Genomic DNA, 20,342 nt, shown 5'->3' on the forward strand with positions numbered 1-20,342 from the left:
GACATGCTCCATCTAAAGAAAGCCGTATCCCCTCGAGCCACACGCTCCAGGAATCTAAACCTCACTACAACAATAAATAGGACATACTGGAGGAATAGATTCCTGTCCCAGAGACTTCCCATGCTTTGGAACAAGATTCCAATCTACATTAGGCAGAGCTCCTCACTAACACTCTTCAAGAGAAACCTTGACGAGTGGATGGGAAACAGAAAGTTTACCCTGGGGGTCACTTCAGTGGCTCTGCTGGACAGAGGCACAGGGGACTAATCTAAGGGGGTGGCGAAAGCCAACACATTCTGGCTAGGCTTACAAATGCCTTTGGGCAGATAGCCTAGTACCTACCTATGAACCTATGAACCTATGAAGCTATTACATGGTGCAAATCAGTTCATTTTCTCTACTGTAGATATTTTTTCCAGTAAAGTAAACATTTCAAAAGTGACTTCATAATAGTCTTTTTTTTCTAAATGTATTAAAGCTTTATATCCTGCACTTTAAACCCCATAGATAAATTAGTATTGTCAATAACTTCATACTTGTTAATAATGTAATTTTTCCTTGTTTTGATTCATACTACTGCTGGTCTTGTCCTCTGGTTTTGTCATCATTGCATCAGTTCTTGACTTCCATCAGCTTTATTCACAGCATCGTTTTTTCCTTTGTTTACCATTTCTGCATATGTAAAAGTTTTTTTTTCACTATTCACAAAAACACACTGTTACATGGCCATGCCTTTAAAACCAGTATTCCATTAGCCAAGCAAACCCCCAAAGTGATGTCAGCACCTTCTGGCAATCCCTCTCCTTTTTCTGAGTCATCTAGCAGCACCTTCTCTGTTACTTCTCCCATCATGCCATCTGTCATAGTACACCAACCTACTACATTAGCAATCAACTCATTTTGATCCATCATCTTCAGCAATATAGAAGTTTCCAGACCTCCTTCCTTTAAGTATGTAACAACTATCTCTTCTCTTACAGAGTCCATTTGTGATATTTCAGTATTCTGCAGCACTTCACTCTCAGCCTACTTTCTCTTTTCCTCCTCCGTCTTGAAATTCTCCAAGCACTAGTGACGGCCTTCTGGCATACTTATTGCTCAAAAAAGAGTAGGAGATGTCCCCTCATTCCTCTACAAAATTTACTCTAGTCAGTAGAAATACAGCCTTGGGTTTCCCCTGAAATGAAGCCATTGACCTATTAGGACTAAACTAGTCTATGAAGTGTAAATAAAATAACATACCTATAAATCATTCTCTTCTACATGGGTTCAATATTGATTTCCATATACTTTGAAAAAAAAACAATTTCCAAGAATTCCTTCTCTGTCATGGCTTGGAGCATGCATAATTATCTTATGTATGATCATTTTCCCAAAATAAAGGGATTTCTCAAATACACGTTCCTTCCTTGTGTATGAAAACTGGCAAAATGTCCATAAAGCAGCACATTTTGTTATTTCCTGCATCAAATCTTTCTACTGTTGCATTACTATAGCTTGTTTTTCAGACTTTACTTTGAAGGTTGTGCGTCAGGACTGGCAACTTGGCACGTAAAAATCTACTGCCAATCATTAGCGGACCGGAGTTCTGCTGTGGTGACCCCTAAACGGGAAAAGCCGAAAGACACAACAACAACAACTTGTAATGCATTCGATTTCTGCATTCTAAAGTAAAATCCTTTTATTCTCATCATCTTCTCAAAAAACGTTACTTTTTTCCTTATTTAATCTCAGTTTCACTTTCTGTAATGGCCCTTGTACTTCTAACAATTTCTGTTTTTTTTTTATTTTTACAACTAACTCATGCATAAGACAGAATAATGATATGTTAACCCACACATTTATCTCTCAGGTAGCTCCTTTGAACAGAACTGAAGCTATGCTGGTTGGTGCCCTGGGCATTGCTCTCCCCCATTTGCACCTCACCCAGTTTGAAATTGATGTCCAAAAAAAAGACCCCTCAGTAGAGCAAAGGGCAATTAACAAGATGGCTATTTGCGATAGTGCAGCTTAAAAAAGTTCATACTTCACCTATTATGTATCCACATAATATCTCTTTGTTGCATTGTGTTAAACACCAGTAGAGCTACAGAGAGTTGCACTATGTCCTTGCTATAGTGCTTTACACAACACTGACTGATTTACATTTAAGAAGTTACCCTCTGGTTGTGTAAACCAGTTGTTGATACTGCGCAAGAAACCAGACTTAGCTTAATAAAACTTTTAATTGCCGCTTTCGTATTACACTTCCTCAGAACACATAATAAAGTTTGAACACACCATTTTATATTATTTTTCATCCAATCAAATCATATAACCAATTATTCAATCGATATTGTCCAATCAATGTTAAAAACAAAAAACACACTTTATAATTTAAATATACTTTTTACATTTAAGTTTTATAACACCATTTTTATTAACCTCTACTATATAAAACTATTCTTTACTTTATAAAATTCCCATTTAATTTTCTTTGCTTTAAAAAACACTTAATGTTTATATTTTCATTAAAACCAGGTGGAACATCATCCCTGAATTTCACCCGCCATTCCACTTCTTTCTGATCTATAGAATTTTTTATATCTCCTCTAAAATCCCTGCTCTGGAATTGAAAAAGTAAACTTTTTATAATTTTTACATACTTTTGAATGTCTATAAAGTGCACTAAAGGGGAGTAGCAATGCTTTTAAGTTTGGATATGGACAGCAACAGGAAGGCATTTCAAAAAACATAAAAATACAGGTTGACCAAGTGACCAACTCGGGAAGACAGAAATAAAGAACAAAGAAACGCTAATGGACATTACAAGAACTGTGACTGCTGATAATGTTAAAGTGTTTAATTTGTAAAATTTACAGATAAATGAGTATTGAAAATATAAATGATTGTTTAATGAAATCTTAGAAAGTGTGAGGATGCCTGAGGAATGGAGAAAAAGTGTTTTGGTACCGATTTTTAAGAATAAGGGTGATGTGCAGAGCTATAGTAACTACAGAGGGATTAAACTGATCAGTCACAGCATGAAGTTATGGGAAAGAGTAGTGGAAGCTAGGTTAAGAAGGGAGGTGATGATTAGTGAACAGCAGAATGGTTTCATGCTGGAAAAGAGCACTACAGATGCGGTGTTTGCTCTGAGAGTGTTGATGGAGAAGTACAGAGAAGGTCAGAAGGAGTTGCATTGTTTTTTTGTGGATTTAGAGAAAACAGATGACAAGGTGCCTAGAGAGGAGTTGTGGTATTGTATGAAGAAGTCAGAAGTGTCAGAGAAGTATGTAAGAGTGGTACAGGATATGTACGAGGGTAGTGTGACAGCTGTGAGGTCTGCGGTGGGAGTGATGGATGCGTTTAAGGTGGAGGTAGGGTTACATCAAGGATCAGCTCTGAGCCCTTTCTTATTTGCAGTGGTGATGGACAGGTTGACAGACGAGATCAGACAGGAGTCCCCATGGACTATGATGTTTGCAGATAACATTGTGATCTGTAGTGAGATTAGGGAACAGGTGGAGGAGACCCTGGAAAGGTGGAGATATGCTGTACAGAGAAGAGGAACGAAGGTCAGCAGGACTAAGACAGAATATATGTGTGTGAATGAGAGGGAGGATAGAGGAAAGGTGAGGATGCAAGGAGTAGAGGTGGCGAAGGTGGATGAGTTTAAATACTTGGGTCAATAGTTCAGAGTAACGGTGAGTGTGGAAGAGAGGTGAAGAAGAGAGTACAGGCAGGATGGAGTGGGTGGAGAAGAGTGTCAGGAGTGATTTGTGACAGACGAGTACCTGTAAGAGTGAAAGGGAAGGTCTACAAGAGGGTAGTGAGACCAGCTATGTTATATGGGTTGGAGACAGTGGCATTGACAAAAAGGCAGGAGTTTGAGCTGGATGTGGTAGAGTTAAAGATGTTAATTTTTGCATTGGGTGTGACGAGGGTGGACAGGATTAGGAATAAGTATATTAGAGGGGCAGCCCAGATTGGAAGGTTTGGAGACAAAGCCAGAGAGGCAAGATTACGTTGGTTTGGACATGTGCTGAGGAGGGATGCTGAGTATATTGGGAAAAAGATGTTAAGGATGAAGCTACCAGGTAACAGGAAAAGAGGAAGGCCTAAGATAAGGTTTATGGATGTGGTGAGAGAGGACATGCAGGTGATTGGTGTGACAGAGCAAGATGGAGAGAACTGGAAGAAATGGAAACAGCTGATCCGCTGTGGCAACCCCTAATGGGAACAGCTGAAAGAAGATGATGATGATGACAGATAAATGAGTATCATAAAAAAGTTTTAAGCTTGGGTTTGGGTTTATTCCGAGCCATAGAGCTAATCTTACAAGTAGTATTTTACAGCTGAAATTTTACACTCATAAACTGAATCTGCATTATCTTTTAAACTATATAAATGTTTATCGGGGTCTTAGAAAACCTTCCACTTATAACCTAGCATTACATTATACTTTGAAGGTTTTTGAGAAAAAGTGAGGATGAAATAAGAAAATTTTTAAAAAATAAACCTGTACATCCATTGTTCAATCTTTTAATACAAGAAAGGAACGCATTATATGGATTACAACAGCAGACAGCATTAAGGTTTATGAAAGCTGATAAGGGAGGTGGGGTAGTTGTGAAGAAAGCAGAACATTATAATATTTCCATGGAGAAAATGTCCATGAAAATGTTGTAGTTTCTATGACAGATATTAATAGAAGCTATAAAAATGTTCAGTATTTGTTACATGATTGTTTAATGAATGGACAGATAACTTCTGAGTTATATGACTTTTTATCAGTGGAACATCCACGTGTAGGAGTTTTGTTTGGTATTCCAACGATTCACAAATACCCCACTGACACCCCTTTTAGACCTGTGGTTTTTGCCTTAGGTGGTGTCACAGATGGAATTTCTAAATATTTAGATTTGATTTTAAATCCAATAGTTCAAAATTTACCATCCTATGTTTTAGATTCATGGGATTTTTTTTTTAATTCTATAAGAATGTTTATGTTTACAATTGATGTTGTCTCTATGTTTATTCTATTCCTGAAGTGAAAGGTATAGAATTTGTTAGAATGTATCTGGATAAGTATACCACTGTAGAAAAAGACAAAGTTCCCTTTTGGAAGTATTATTAACTAACAATTACTAACAATTATTTTGTGTTTAATAAGAAATCGTACCAACAAATAAGGGGAGTAGTGATGGGGCAACTGCGGCTCCATCATATGTGAATTTGGTGCTTGGTTGGTGGGAGAGAGAAATATAATATTCCAGTATATAAGTACATAGTGTTTTATACACATTTTGCAGATGATTTGTTTTTTATAGTTAAAAATTAATGTAATTTTTCAGAGTTTTTTGATAGTCTAAATTGTTGTACTTCATTTCTCACGTTTGCTGCTGGTTAACATGGAATGTAGAAAACAATTTGTTTGAAAGTCAGATTTCAAGGAAGAATACTTTTACTGATAGTTACTTGTCATTTAAAAGTAACCATCCAGGCTATATGAAAAGAAATATACCTAGAGGCCTATATATTAGAGTCTCACGAATGACAAATAAAGATGCATTTTTTTATGAAGACGTGCAATATATAACTTTGTTATTTATTGAGAGAGGGTATCCATTACAGGATTTACAAATGGCTGCTATGGAAATAGCAGATAAGAGAAGAGCAGAATTTTGACCGATTCTTTTGGTGGGGTTTAAGAACAATAAATATAAAAATAGTAAAACGATATTCAATGAAAATCAGTTAGTAGATGTTGACAACAGTGTTGATGGTACAATAGGGGGACCAAGCACCAGTGGAGTCAATGATACAAGGAATACAGTAGATGAAAATGTTATATTTTTATAAACGTCCCAAGATATTGTGTAGTAGGTATGTCTGTAGATACTTTCCAGATTAAACAAATAATTCAAAATAATTGGAAGATTATTTCTGGCAATCAGGAATTTAGAAAGATTTTGAGAGTCACCATTATTTGTCTATAAGAAAGAAAAGCATATGTTAGAACAAAATACAACTAAGAAAGAATCATTACGTACTGATACATGTTTTGGTACTTATAAATATAATAGATGAAATACTTGTAGATTTATTCACGAGGGACCTTGTATTTCTTTGATTAATTATCCATCTACTGCCAGAATACCATGTAGATTTAACTGTTGCACAATAGGGGTAGTATATATTGCTTTATGTGCAGGGTGCACAAGTTATTATATTGGAATGGCAACTAGAAGCCTTAGGTTAAGGATACGTGAACATCTTTATGCAGTTAAACCTAAGAATGAAAATAGTGCACTTTATAGACATTCAAAAGTATGTAAAAATTATAAAAAGTTGACTTTTGAAATTCTAGAACAGGTCTTAGGGGATTTTAATGGAGGAGATATAAAAAATTCTATAGAGCAGAAAGAAGTATAATGGCAGGTGAAATTGAGGGCTAATGTTCCACTTGGTTTGAATGAAAATATAAACGTTAAGTGTTTTTTAAAGTAAAGAAAATTAAATGGGAATTTTATAAAGTAAATGAGAGTTTTATATGGTGAAGGTTAATAAAAATGGTGTTATAAAATTTAAATGTACAAAATATATTTAAATTATAAAGTGTGTTTTTTGTTTTTAACATTGGACAATATTGATTGATTAATTAGTTATATGATTTGATTTGATGGAAAATAATATAAAATGGACTGTTCAAACTTTATTATGTGTTCTGAGGCAGTGTAATATGAAAGTGGCAATTAAAAATTTTATTACGCTATGTCTGGTTCCTTGGACATTATAGTTTGTTTTAAGTTATTTTTGTTACTATTTCCATCAGCTGTTTTTTGTTGTTGATACTGCTTGCAGGTACTGATTGGCACCTTGCTTGTGCATGGGAAAGTCAGCTCCTTTGCACCTTCCTAGCTAACATTTGAGTTATCAAAACATAGGAGAACTTGCCAGGAACCCTAGCCAATTGACCCCTTTACACTAGAAATACCACTTTGAGACTTCCCTGAAAATATGCTATAGATGTAGTGGGACTAACCTGATCCATAAAACATAAATAAAAATGTATGATTTTGGATTTGAAGTAGATACATCATCAGTAATAGAAGCAAAGTTATTGTGCCTCTCTGCAGAGATTTAATAACAGCGTATTAACAATATTGTGTGCAACTCTGCAGAGGTCATCACTATAAAAATAATATGGCAATTGGTGCTGAGGGTTAAGGCTTTGAGCTGTAGTTCCTGTGGTATGGGGTTTGATTCCCATAGACCTTATTTACCTTCTGTCTCACTTTGAGCAAGTCAGTTCACCAGTCAGTGCTTTGGGGCAACTGAATATTTGGGTTACACTCCCAAATTGTCCCCTGTACTGCAAGCCTAGTAACTAACTATCTATGAACACACACACACACACACACATATATATATATATATATGTATATATATATATATATATATATATATATATATATATATATACAGGACAGAGACAAGTGGAAGGTAACAGGTCACAGATTCTGCCCCATGATATAAAGAGAATATCAAACAGCTTAGTAGATGCAGTCTTGAAGCAAGAAGGTGAAAGTGTGAAGCTTTTAAGTATGTTAAATGCTTCCACAGACTCAAGTAGGTATCGTGTTTCTAATAGAAGGATGTGTGTGCACAAGAGGATACAATGCAAGATTACTAACTGTATCTTTGAAAACATACAAAAGCATTATTTCAAAGATAGTATGGTAGATGGCTGGGTTAGTTTTTCTGAAGAAATTTTAGGACTGCTTTCTGTAACACAGTGCCAGAATGTATGGCACAGACATAAATAATTTTTTTTATGAGGAGTAAGGACAAACACAATGAAGAAAACGTGTTTTTATGTAGTCTGTGACTTATCCAGCAGGAAATGGGCAGAGAAGGTAATTAAACAGTTCTTATCTGCTGTCATATTCTATATTTCTTCAGGTAAGTCACATTAACAAGACTGCAGAAACCTTATGTTTGATGCAGTGGGCAGTCTGTTCTGAATACCTTTAAAATTGTAACATGGTTTATTTGTTTATGATTTGTAGTTAAAATAGTAATACTTGTTTCTTCAGAAGTACATTTTTCTTTTCTTTTGTATGTTTGTAGCAGCCTTTATTGATTATTTTATTTTTCTTTTGTGTCTGTAGTATATGCAATGAAAAGCTAGTGCAAGCAGGAGATAACATTTGAAGCAAATTGTGAGCCTGCACAGTGGGTGATTAAAATATTTAGCTCTAAATGTACATCACTACATATCTAAACAGGAACAGATTCCTGTAGAGAAACCACTAACAGCAGTCAGTAGTACTGTTTTAATGTAATCATATAAAAATATATATATATATATATATATATATATATATATATATATATATATATATATAAACTATATATACCAACTCCAGGATCACACTACAGCAGCCTTTATTGATTATTTTAAATGTACATCACTACATATCTAAACAGGAACAGATTCCTGTAGAGAAACCACTAACAGCAGTCAGTAGTACTGTTTTAATGTAATCATATATATATATATATATATATATATATATATATATATATATATATATATATATATATATATATATATATTCCCAGGGTAAGAAAACACTTGCCACAACTTACAGAAAACACACTCCAAGTAAGTAAAACCCACCTAGGTGAGAGGCTGTGCCCCCCACACCCCCTAACTATATATACCAACTCCAGGATCACACTACAGTGGAGAAAAGGGCATTTTGGTCAAGTGTTTAGCTATCCTGGGAAAAATTCACCGTTCGGATATTTAAGCTTTTGCTATTTTTGTCTTGTGAAAAAGTTCGGTTATACGAGGTTTGAGATTTAGAAGTAGCTCCATATATATATATATATATATATATATATATATATATATATATATATACTCACACTCCATTTTAAGGATAAAAGCAATGTTCCTGTTAGGAAAGAATAATTGTAGGTTTCTTCATATAACACAACCACATTATTATTATTATTATTATTATTATTATTATTTTTTTTTTTGACTGTCTTTACAAGGGATACCTTTCTTGTTTCTTTCAGCAAAATGATCAACTTGTCTGAACCAGATACAATTGATGAAAGAGTTATTAACAAGAAACTTACTCCTTTTACAATTTCTGTAAGTATGAAACATGGTTTTGTGTTTTGTATACATTCTTTTGTGTCTTCAACAGTAAACTTCTTTTTTTGAATAATCACTAGAAAGAAATAGTATAAAAGTTTTTTTTATAAACCAGGTTTTAGAAGAAAGTATGTCACTATCTTCTGCCCTAGTTACAACTGCTGTTTTTTTTTCCATTCAGGCTTCTGCAACCAAGTAGCTAGTACCATGAGCTGCCAGTAGGGCAAATGAAGGGTGATATCCAAAATGTTAATTTAGCCTTTTTAGTAAGAGTTACTGATTTCATTTGGGGCATGCTGCTTTTAGTTTTCAGGGTTTTGTTTTACAAATTCATGACACCTTGGCTTAAAGTTATTCTTGTTCCATCATGTACTGCTATTGTTTTTGTGCTTGAAAAAACGTTGTTGGCAAAGTGGTACAGAGGTGGTGCTGCTGTCTCACAGCTGCCTCACAGTGCTTAGTTCTCCAGTCTGTGCCTTGGGTGGGCATATCTTCTGTGCAGAGTTTGCACTTTCCTATGTCTGCTTGTGGTTTGCAGGGTGCTCTGCTTTATCCTGAAGAAGTACTATGGGCAAAGTGCTGGTCATCTAAATTGTCAAAAGGTGCATATGTGCATGTATGTGTTTCTGCATGAGTGTGTGTGTGTGTGTGTGTGTGTGTGTGTGCGTGCGTGTGCGTGTGCATGTGCGTGCGTGTGTGCGTGTGTGTGTGTGTGTGTGTGTGTGTGTGTGTGTGTGTGTGTGTGTGTGTGTGTGTGTGCGCGCGTGTGTGTGCATGTGAGTGCGTGTGTGTGTGCATGTGTGTGCGTGTGTGAGTGTGTGTGTGTGTGTGTGTGTGTGTGTGTGTGTGTGTATGTGTGTGTGCATGTGTGTGCGTGTGTGCGTGTGTGTGTGTGTCTGTGTGTCTGTGTGTGTCTGTGTGTGTGTGTGTGTGTGTGTGTGTGTGTGTGTGTGTGTGTGTGTGTGTGTGTGTGTGTGTGTGTGTGTGTGTGTGTGTGTGTTAGGGTTGCCACCTTCGTTCACGGCTAAAACCGGAGCTACGCCACGCCCCTCGCGTCACCAGTAACCCCGCCCCCCCTCTCCTGCCAACAATACCGCCCATTTTGTGATGTCACGACAGCATCACTCAACGGAACGCCTCTTTTTCGCTCCGCCGCTGCTTTTGGTTGATTTGCTATGCTTTTCTGTAAGAAAAGCATAGTAAATCAGCCGATCAACGGAACGCCTCTTTTTGCTCCGCCGCCTGCTTTTGGCTGATTTGCTATGCTTTTCTGTAAGAAAAGCATAGTAAATCAACCGATTAAACTCCGATAGTCTGTTTCCTTTTTGAAACAGAATACCGGAGTTTGTACAGTGTTTTCCGGACTACCGGAGAATCAGTTTGATTTCCTGATAGTCCGGAAAAAAAACGAAGGGGTGGCAAGCCTAGTGTGTGTGTGTGTGTGTGTGTGTGTGTGTGTGTGTGTGTGTGTGTGTGTGTGTGTGTGTGTGTGTGTGTGTGTGTGTGTGCATGTGCTCTTCCTGTGATAGTGTCTAGTTGCCCTTTGACCCTGTCTTGGATTAAGCAGGTAATCAAAGAATGAATGGAAAGAAGAATGAAAATCATCACATCACACACAATGAACACAGTGATTAAACACCTGTAATAAATTAATCACATCTTATTTCTTTGTCCTCTTACCCCATACAGCATCCTTCCTTTATCTTTATCTTGTTACTGTGCATATCTGTCAAGTCCTTCAGCCTACATTTCTTTTGGATTTTATTAAATAAAAAACAAGTGTAAGTGATCCAGTTCTAGAGCAATAGAATTAGTTACTTGTTTTGACCACTGGACACACAGAACATTACTCAGTATTATAAACTGCAATTACACAAAAAGGTATTTCATGATCTCTGTGTCTCTGTCAGAGAACAAACTGGTTTGTACCTTTCAAAGTGCACTGTATCCAGACAAAAATCACAAGACACTCAGGGTGACAGCTTAATAAGGAACATCCTCACAAACCCAGACACTAATTGAACTGTTAGTTAGTTAGTATTCATTGGTTTCACCTTTTTCTTTTGACCTAAGCATGATATATAGATTAGGCGTCCATGGACGCCCCCTTTTTGGGTCAAAATATTTCGTCCTCATGACTTACTAATGATTTTATACCAATGTTGAAAACTTGATTCATCGGATAGAAAGTGAGCAGTCATGGCACGAGAACTAGATCGTTATTGCATATACTACCGCCTCGTGTTTAACATTTTTTAACATTTTTTATATATATTCATGTTTTTAGTCTACACACATTTATATGGTCTGCACATTTACTCTATACACCCATTCAGATCAGTTTGATATGATATTGTTTGGGAGGCCCTGGCTTAGATTTTACTGATGCCATCTTGATGTTGGAACAGATTGTTTTGCGCTCCTAGCTCATACATAGATGGAGACACTTCCAGTGTTTCTCCCTTAACTTTTTGGTCAATAATGAGATTTTTAGAGTATTTAGGACAGGTTTCAGTGAATTTTAAGAAGCGTGCATTATACTAATTCATTCACATACATCTTTACATTGTTTACATATTTTTATACAATTTTAAATGCCTTCTAGATTAGATCTCGATTGAGATTCATTGAAACAGAATCAACAGTTTTACAATATAGTGACTCTGGATCTGTTTCTTTGCTAGTTGAGTTTTTTGCTTTTGTTTTTTGCTTTTGTTTCATGCTTTTAATTGTTTTAATGTTTGTTGATTATTGGGAACAGATGTTTTGCCTACAGATAGATTGCTTAATTGCTCAATTACTCTCTATTTGGGAGCTGTTACTTACTAAGAGTATATAAGCACTGCTATCCAAACTGTTTGTGTAAAGGATCTGAAGAAGCGTGTTTTTCACACGCGAAAGCGCTTGTCCGAATAAAGAAATATCTTGCTTTATCCATTTATTGTGGTGGTCCGACTCCAATTTGTTTTCTTATTCGTTTGGATTAGGTTTTGGAGCAGACCTTTGGGCAACAGCGTCTCCTTGTTTTTATTCACTAATTGAACTGTAGCAGACAGCCTTCTCACATGTAGGAGTGCCATTGTAAATCTAATCAGAGAAAAACAGAATGGATAATATGATGCATCCTGGTGCAGGAGAGCCATTCTAAAACCAGTCAGAGAAAAGAGGGTGGATAACAGATTGTAGATCATTAATAGCCCTGTTTAGGTTTAAAACCAGTCATATGTTTGTGCACTTTGTGAAATTAGGCTAGGATAAGACATAAGTGCAGAGGCATAGTTATGGTGGGGTGAAGGAGGCAGCCCCTCAGGGTGCAAGGTGTTAGTCATCTCTGAATACTGATATAATGCATTTGTTGTCTTAGTTTGAGTGCTTCATCAAATCATTTGCTATAGTGCTACAGTATGCAAGTGGAATGGAGCTTTTTTTTTTGAGGGGTATGTTTTTTGCTCCTGAAGTTCCCAATTTAAAGTTGAGGGGGGCACTGGATCAGGGGATGACACAGGGCACACCAATAGCTTGCTACACCTCTGGCAAAGTGTTCGCCATTTGGCAAAACAGAAAGGTCAGACAATTCTGAACCTTAAATGAAACATCCTGAAAAACTGAGGACATTTGCATGCAACCATGGATTCTCTCCAACCCAGCTCTGCAAAGTGAATGTTACAGGGAATTGTACAGCACTACTACTAACATTCTTAATTATCTCCAATGCTTTGTATTAACCCATTGGAGGATCTATATTTTCAGGATCGTAAACATCTCATCATGAAACTTACTACATAGCACAGCCTGCACATATTTTAGCTGACCTTTCTTGGAATATTTTCACTTTAAGTACTTGTGACAGTGTGGTCCATGGAAATGGACAGTGTTCTGTAATTAGTTTACTGCAAGTGCTCTAAACCAACACAGCACAGCTGCTGCCTTTGCAGTTGTAATGCACACTCCAAACTCATGCACCCTATTGGTCAGTTTGTTTAGACAGCCATCCAGCTGCAGCCATACTTGTTATCTACCTCCTGGTCCACAGAGTCAGTCCATTCAGACTTTGCTACAAATGATTTATGGCACACTGACTGACTTTTAGCTGCACAGACACAACTAGTCACATTTACTTTTGCTTGCAGGTTGTATCATTAAGATGTGGTACTACAGGGTAATTCTTAGTCTGAGATAGCTATGGCTATATGGGAAAGTTCTCTTTTCTCCATTATTACAGAATAAATATGGAAGTAATATGTACATGTCTTGTGCCATACATGGCAGGCTGAAGAAATGATTATTTTGATATGAGCAGGTGTTCTGTAGGTAACTTGCACACCTGATCATTGGTGATTGGTAAGGTGATTAGCGTGCCGCTCTTTCATAGGGGAAGCCACTGATTCTGTATTTTTTCTACTTTTGAGCTTCTATATCCCACATTATATTATCATTTAATCTATGCACATGCCTTTTATTTCTGCATTAGAAGTTTTAAGCCCGTGATCATCACTTCTCAAGGAGTCTCCTCATGCATTTTGGTAGTGTCTGCAGTGAGGCAGAACTTCTCTTCTGGCTGCTTTATGTGGTAACATACAAACTCATCAAAGAGAAGACTGCATGTAGTGCATCTGTGAGGGAGGCACATCACTGTCACCTGTCTTTGGATCAGAGTAGTGTGCCCTGCTGATGACCATCTCTTAATTTGAACGGATTGGCATGAGGTACCATGATCATGGTTGTAGCCAGGTCTATACCATGCACATTATGCCATATGATTTCTTAAAATAAATTGATTATTCTTTGTAACTACTTATCCTAACATTGAAATGAAAAAAGTCATATCATATTTACAGTGTTTTTTTTTTTAGTAAATTATCTGTGCTGTTAAATAACATTTCTTTCAGGATTCCTGGTATTTTATTTTTTGCTCAGGTCTGTGTGTTCTTCAGAGTGTGCTCATGTAACAGGTGAATGTGTGGAGGTGGCTACACTTTGGGGATATTGGAGTACAATCCCAAAAATTATGGCTATGCTGCTGACCATAATTTTTATTTATTTATTATTTATTTATTTTACATTTGTTTACCGGGAAAGTCAGACTGGATATATGTCCATTTTCAGTGGAAGCCCGGGGAGGAAAGCTCCAGAAAGCAGAGTACAAATACATTAGGAGCAGTAGAAACATTTAGAGATAAGTATAATATGCAGTTTTCAGTAGGGTTACAAACACAGATAAAACATAGTAGATGACATCAAAATCATGTGGCTTCAATTTCAGACAATAATACACGCAGTTATGGGCTAAGTCCCATCAAGAATTCACACATTTATTAGAGTATATGATTGAAATGCTTAGGGAGAGTTTGCAGGAACAGCGGGTGGTGATTAGTTGAGGTTTAAGCAGGGACATTGCCAATGCTGCTGGAAGTGTAGTTTGAGGCTATTTTTGAACTGGGTTAAGGAGGATTTGTGAGTAAGTTTAGCAGGTAGCATATTCTAAGTTTTGTCTACTGAGTTGGTGAATAGAGAGTCCCCAGCCACATTTATGCTCTTAGTTGTTTGTACCAGCAGTTTGTCAGCAGAGCGTAGTGACCTCAGGTTGCTGTATGGTTTGATGGTCTTATTTAGTGCTGGTGTTTTTTTGGGTCGATATAGTATTTTGTGGGTTATTACAAGTTGGTTGTATCGGAGAAGACTGGGCCACTCCCGCCATCATAGTTGAGTTAGGTTGATACAATGGTGGGTCGTAGAGTTAGCACCTGTAGCAAATCTAGCAATATGGTTGTAACAACTAGGAAGTTTGGTAAGGTTGGTTTGGTTCAGGTTAGTGAAGAGGGGGAGGCATAGAAGATGGTAGAAAATAGGTGGGACTGAGCGATAGTGGTTCTTGCAAAAGGAGTGAGGAAGGGTTTGATCCTGTATAGGGAGACCAGTTTTTTGTTGACAGATTTGATGGCTTGATTGACATGGATATCATATTTTAGGGCGTTATCGACTGTGACACCCAGGAGTTTTGTGTGAGTATCTGGGGATATAATTGTGCCATTGTTGGAACTTATAGTAAAGAATGGTGAGGAGGATTTGCAGGTGGGGGAAAAGATGAGCAGTTTAGTTTTGTTGGGGTTTAATAGAAACTGACGGTTTGAAAACCATTTTCCTACATCATTGAAAGTATTCTGGGTTAGGGTCATAAGCTCAGTTGAGGAGGAGGTGGTAAATATTAAAGTAGAGTCGTCCACGTATTGGATCCAGGTGGCCTTGGGAGTGATGGTGGGTAGGTCACTGATAAAGACTGAGAAGAGTAGTGGTTCTAGTATGGAGCCTTGGGAGACTCCTAGAGTAATGGGTAGACGTGTGGATAGGGTACTCTGCATAAAACTGCTTGTTGTCTATCAGACAGGTAGGATTGGAACCATTTGATAGAGCTACTATTCAGTGACCGTTCCTTCAGGGTACGGAGAAGCAGTTGGTGACTGACCATATCAAAGGCCTTAGAGAGATCTAGGATGTGAGCAGAGGTAAGTTTGTTATTGTTTTGGTTGATGTTGATAGAGTTAGAGAAGGAAAGGAGGGCTGATGTGGTGCTGTGGTGTGGCCTAAAACCATGCTGAGAGTTGGCCAGTGGTTTATTTTGGGTGAGATAGTGTATTAATTGGTTGTGGATGCACTTTTCCATAATTTTGGCCAATGGTGATAGTATGGCTATTGGACGGAAGTTTGACAGGTCTAAAGAATTCCCTCCTTTATGAAGGGGAATGACATGGGAAACCTTCCAGAGAGAGGGGATAGTGGCTTCAGTCAAGGTGCGGTTTATTATGATCAAGACAGGGTATGCAAAGGCATCTGCCCCTTTTTGTAAATATTCTGGTGGGAGGAGATCAGCTGCCAGGGTAGTGGGATTTAAATTGTTAATTAGAGATTGGATGGTGGAAGTAGGTACAGGTTGGAAGGCGAAAGGGAGCGGGATAGTGGTTGTGGAGGAGTTTTGAAATGAGCTGATGGGGGGGTAGTTGGCTAACTAGTGATTGGATGGTTTTGGTAAAAAAATTGTTGATGTTAGCAGTTTCCTCTGGAGTTTTAAGGTCACAATTTGAGGGGGTGGGGTTTGGCCAGGGTGGAGCAGTTTGTTTATGCCTGACCAAAAGTTTTGAGGTTTGTTCTGGTGTTTTTGCTGAAGGTGTTGATAGACGTTTTTTTTTTGTCTAACAGTGTGGCTTTCTTGGTATCATTCCTTAGTTGCCAGAATTTAATATGGTCAAGTGGGTCTTTGGAGGTGCACCATTTGTCCCATGCTTTATTTCTTGCTATTATTTTGGTTATGGTTACTTTAGAGAGCCAGGGGGTGGTCTTAGTTTTGGCTCTGAGGGTGCAGATAGGAGTGTGGAGATCTAGAATGGAGAGGAATTTAGAATTAAAGTAGGCTACAGCATCATCTAGTGGAAGTTCTTTAAGTATGGCCCAATTGCATGCTCTGAGTTCATTCTGAAAGTCAGTGGAGTTAAAGTTCTTGTTTCTGATAGATTTATAAAGAACTTAGTGGTGGTTATCTACTTTATACTTAATGATGTAAGTGAGTAGGTGGTCACTTATATCATCTGCGAGGGTACCCGTGTTATACAGGTCTGGGTGATTGTTGATAAGAATCCAGTCCAGGATATTGCCTTTGTAGTTGGATTTATTTATTCTGGTGGGTGAGGATATAAGTTGGGTGTAACCATGAAGGTTTATATGGGTGGTGGATGTTCAGAGGAACAATTATTCCTGTCTATATTAACATCTCCTAACACGATAGTTTCACGGGGGTATGTGTTGGAAATCCATTGGAAAAAGTCTTCTATGGTATTTGCATTGTTGCCTGGGGGGATATAAATGCAGGCAATGAATATAGATTTTCTTTTGTTAAGCTGTAGTTTGCTAACTAGGACTTCTCCATTATTGAACAGGGGGGGTTGTTGTGGGGCTAGTGTGACATATATTGTATTTTTAAACAGAACTGCTACTCCTACACATTTCCTGGTGTTTTGGTCTAGTCTAAGTATGTTGTACCCTGGTGGGATAACCTCATCATTTTTAATTCCTAGTTTTAGCCAGGTTTCTGTAAGACATAGCATATCAGGTGAGTAGGTAGCTAGAAGGGCATGAAGATTGTGGACCTTGTTGTTAATGCTCCTGATGTTTAGGTGACAGGTCAGGAGAGAGTTAGGGGACCTTGAATTTGACCATATGTTGAAGGTGGTAGTGGGCGGGAGCTTGTGGGAAGGGTGGGTCCAGGGTTAGGGTGGATGCCTCCATCCCTCATCAGAATAAATTGTACAGTGATTATTAGTTTCAGAGCTTTACTTATTATTTTATGATAATATCTAGTTTTGGGGGAGATGGACCATGGTCTAGTTAGTTGGTGGTTGTTAAAAGTGGAGAGGATAGGTTTGTAGTGAGCTAGGGGTTGGTCTAATTTACTCAAGGTGGGAGCAGAGATGGTATGAGATATGGGGTGGTGAAAGCCAAGACAGTTTTCATAGATGGTGAGGAGATATAGCCCAGCAATATAACTGAGAGGAATGTAATTGGTCTCATCTTGATCGTAGTGGTACTTGGTAAGGAATGTGGGTGGAGAACTAAGAGGGTTATTGGCAGGAAGGGATGGTGTATGGGGGAGGAGTATGGAGGTGTGGGTTATCCATGATAGGTTGTAGGAGAGGGAGTGGTTTACTTAGCTTAAATTTAGCCCTAGTGGAGGTGGGTGGAATTTGGGGGCAGGGTGGGGTGCGGAGAGAGCCTGAGCGACGTGAGGGCAAGCAGAGCGGAGCTATACTAAGCTACAAGGATTTCCAAGGTCTGTGAGTATGCAGGCTTAAAGAATACAACCTTATAGTGATATTACTCAGTTATATTTAAAGTGAGCTGCAATTTACCCCATTTTACTCAATTCTTTTGAAAGTGAGCTGTGTTTTACTCAATATTGTATTAAACAATGTTTGTAGTTTAGCCAGACAAATTTACTGACTGTTGGGAGTAAGCAAGCTTTTAACCTGAATTTTGTACAGATATTTGTTATTTCCTTAGCAACTGTGAGATGAAATAAGCAGGTGGAATGTGTTATACAGGCTGTATGCACTGTATAATGCTTATTTTATTACAGCAGCCTAACTAGGGTGTCTAAGACTGTTAAGCTATCTTTTACTATGGACCCTAGGCTAGCCGTAGACACAGTTCAGCCGACTATGGTCAGCATTCCTTCCTTAGACTGAAACAGAGTGAAACACATTTATTTATTTATTTGCAGTTGTTTACTGGGATGGTCCACTGAGCCATAGTGAGCACATTTTCAGTGGAAGCCCGGGGAGAAAAGCTCCAAACTAAAATACGCATTGCATACATTACACAACAATATGCAACATATAGTACAGTACATTCATTACAATTGCTTAACATGATCAGTACCTACATTGCAAACGTTGCAACTGATAATAGATTGAGCATGGTAAAAATCTGAGCATAATGATAGTTTACAATATCGAGGATAAACTGGTTTATACACTTGGAATATCACAAGTTAGTATATAATAAGTTATTATACTACCCGTGTAAGTAGCTTGAGTCTACTGCATAGTCTGAAGTTCTAAGTTTAAATATAAGTGAGCAAATATAGTACTAGCATTGTCATTAAATTAGTGCTTTGGCTATAAAGAGTAATAACACAGAAGTAATTAGAGCAGGTGTTGGGTAGTGGTGGATGAGTGAGTCAGGTTATGGGAAGTGCAGTTTTGGCACATGTATACTGCTATTGAGAGGAAAGGTGTTGTCTCAGGGATGTCTTAAAAAGAGTGCTGCATTGCTGGTGGACCTGATAGTTGGTGGAAGGGTGTTTTAAAGTTTTGCAATGGTAAAGGAGTACAGCATCTGACCGGCTGAAAGGTTTGCTTTTTCTACGTTCAGGAGCAGTTGATTATTTGATCAGAGAGTTCTATTTGGATGATACTGAGTAAGAAGAAAAGAAAGGGTGTGGCAGTTTGATGGTTTAAATATAAGCTTGTGTGCAGTGGTTAGTTGAATGTATGTAACCAATTTAGTAGGCGTAATGAGGAACAATGATAAGATGGATATTTTGTATTGTTTAGAAGTTTAGCAATGTTATTGTAACACAAGTCAAGTTTGGATTTCAGAGGAGACTGAATATTAGTAAAGAGAGGGGCACTGTAAAGAAGAGATGGTAGAAGAAAGGAAGAGGCTAGGGATAGTTTTGTGAAGTGGTTGAGGAAGTATTTGTGTCCATAGAGGATGCCCAGTTTTTGATGTGGTTTTTTTTGATATTATTATGAATATTCAGTTCAAAGGTCAAGTTTTCATCTATGATGTCACCTAGTAGTTTTAATTTGGTACAACCTCAATGATAGTGTTATTTTGAGCATGAATAGTGAATTCTTTCTTGTTTAGGAAAGTGTTGTTTTGGGGGAAAATAGCACTAGTTTCGTTTTGCTGGGGTTTAGGACAAGAAGATTGTTGGTCATCCAAATTTCAGTAGCAGTAAGGGCATTTTTGGGTGAGTTGCTGTAGTTCAGATGAGGAACTGGCAGCACAGATGATGGTTGAATCTTCTGCATATTGGATGACAGTACCTTGACTTAGAGTGGTGTGGACGTTGTTGATAAAAATGCTAAACAGTAGGGGCCCTAGTATGGATCCTTGGGGAACACCTGTGATTGTGTTAAGGAATGGAGAGAAAGAATGTTGCACTTGATTGATTGTTGCCTGTTTGTGAGGTAGTTTGAGAACCAGTCTAGAGTTGGGGGTGTGATGCCTATGTTAGAGAGTTTAGTGAGAAGAGAGTGGGAGACCGTATCAAAGGCCTTAGAAAGGTCAAGTAAGAGAAAAGAGACAATTTTTCTACCATCTTGGACCCAGTTGATTGTGCTCATGAAGGATGTAAGAGCTGTAGTAGCGCTGTGACCCAATCTAAAACCATGCTGAGTGGGAGAAAGGATTTGGTTGTGAAGCAGATAGTGAAGAAGTTGAGAGTGAATTCATTTTTCCAGAATCTTTGAGAAGGGTGAGAGGATAGCAATAGGTCGAAAGTTGGAAAAATCTGTGTTGTTGCCTCCCTTATGAAAAGGCTTTTTTCCAAATTGTGAGCACACGGAACTCCTGAATGGAGCTGTTAAGCAGTATGCTGATAGGACAAACAACAGAGCTGGCAGATATT

General features: G+C 37.8%; 1 protein-coding gene across 3 annotated transcripts in view; it reads left to right on the top strand.

Annotated features, from left to right (window-relative positions):
• The window catches only part of PLS1 (plastin 1), an 824,936-nt gene that overhangs the window by 636,077 nt on the left and 168,517 nt on the right, over positions 1-20,342 (top strand). For all 3 annotated transcript variants that reach the window (XM_044071020.1, XM_044071019.1, XM_044071021.1), the window contains exon 6: positions 9,076-9,154. In XM_044071020.1, the coding sequence (XP_043926955.1) occupies positions 9,076-9,154 (79 nt within the window). The remainder of the gene's footprint in view (positions 1-9,075; positions 9,155-20,342) is intronic.

Source organism: Protopterus annectens, chromosome 5.part0 (assembly GCF_019279795.1).
Source record: "Protopterus annectens isolate FY-2018-M chromosome 5.part0, PAN1.0, whole genome shotgun sequence".
NCBI lineage: Eukaryota > Metazoa > Chordata > Ceratodontiformes > Protopteridae > Protopterus > Protopterus annectens.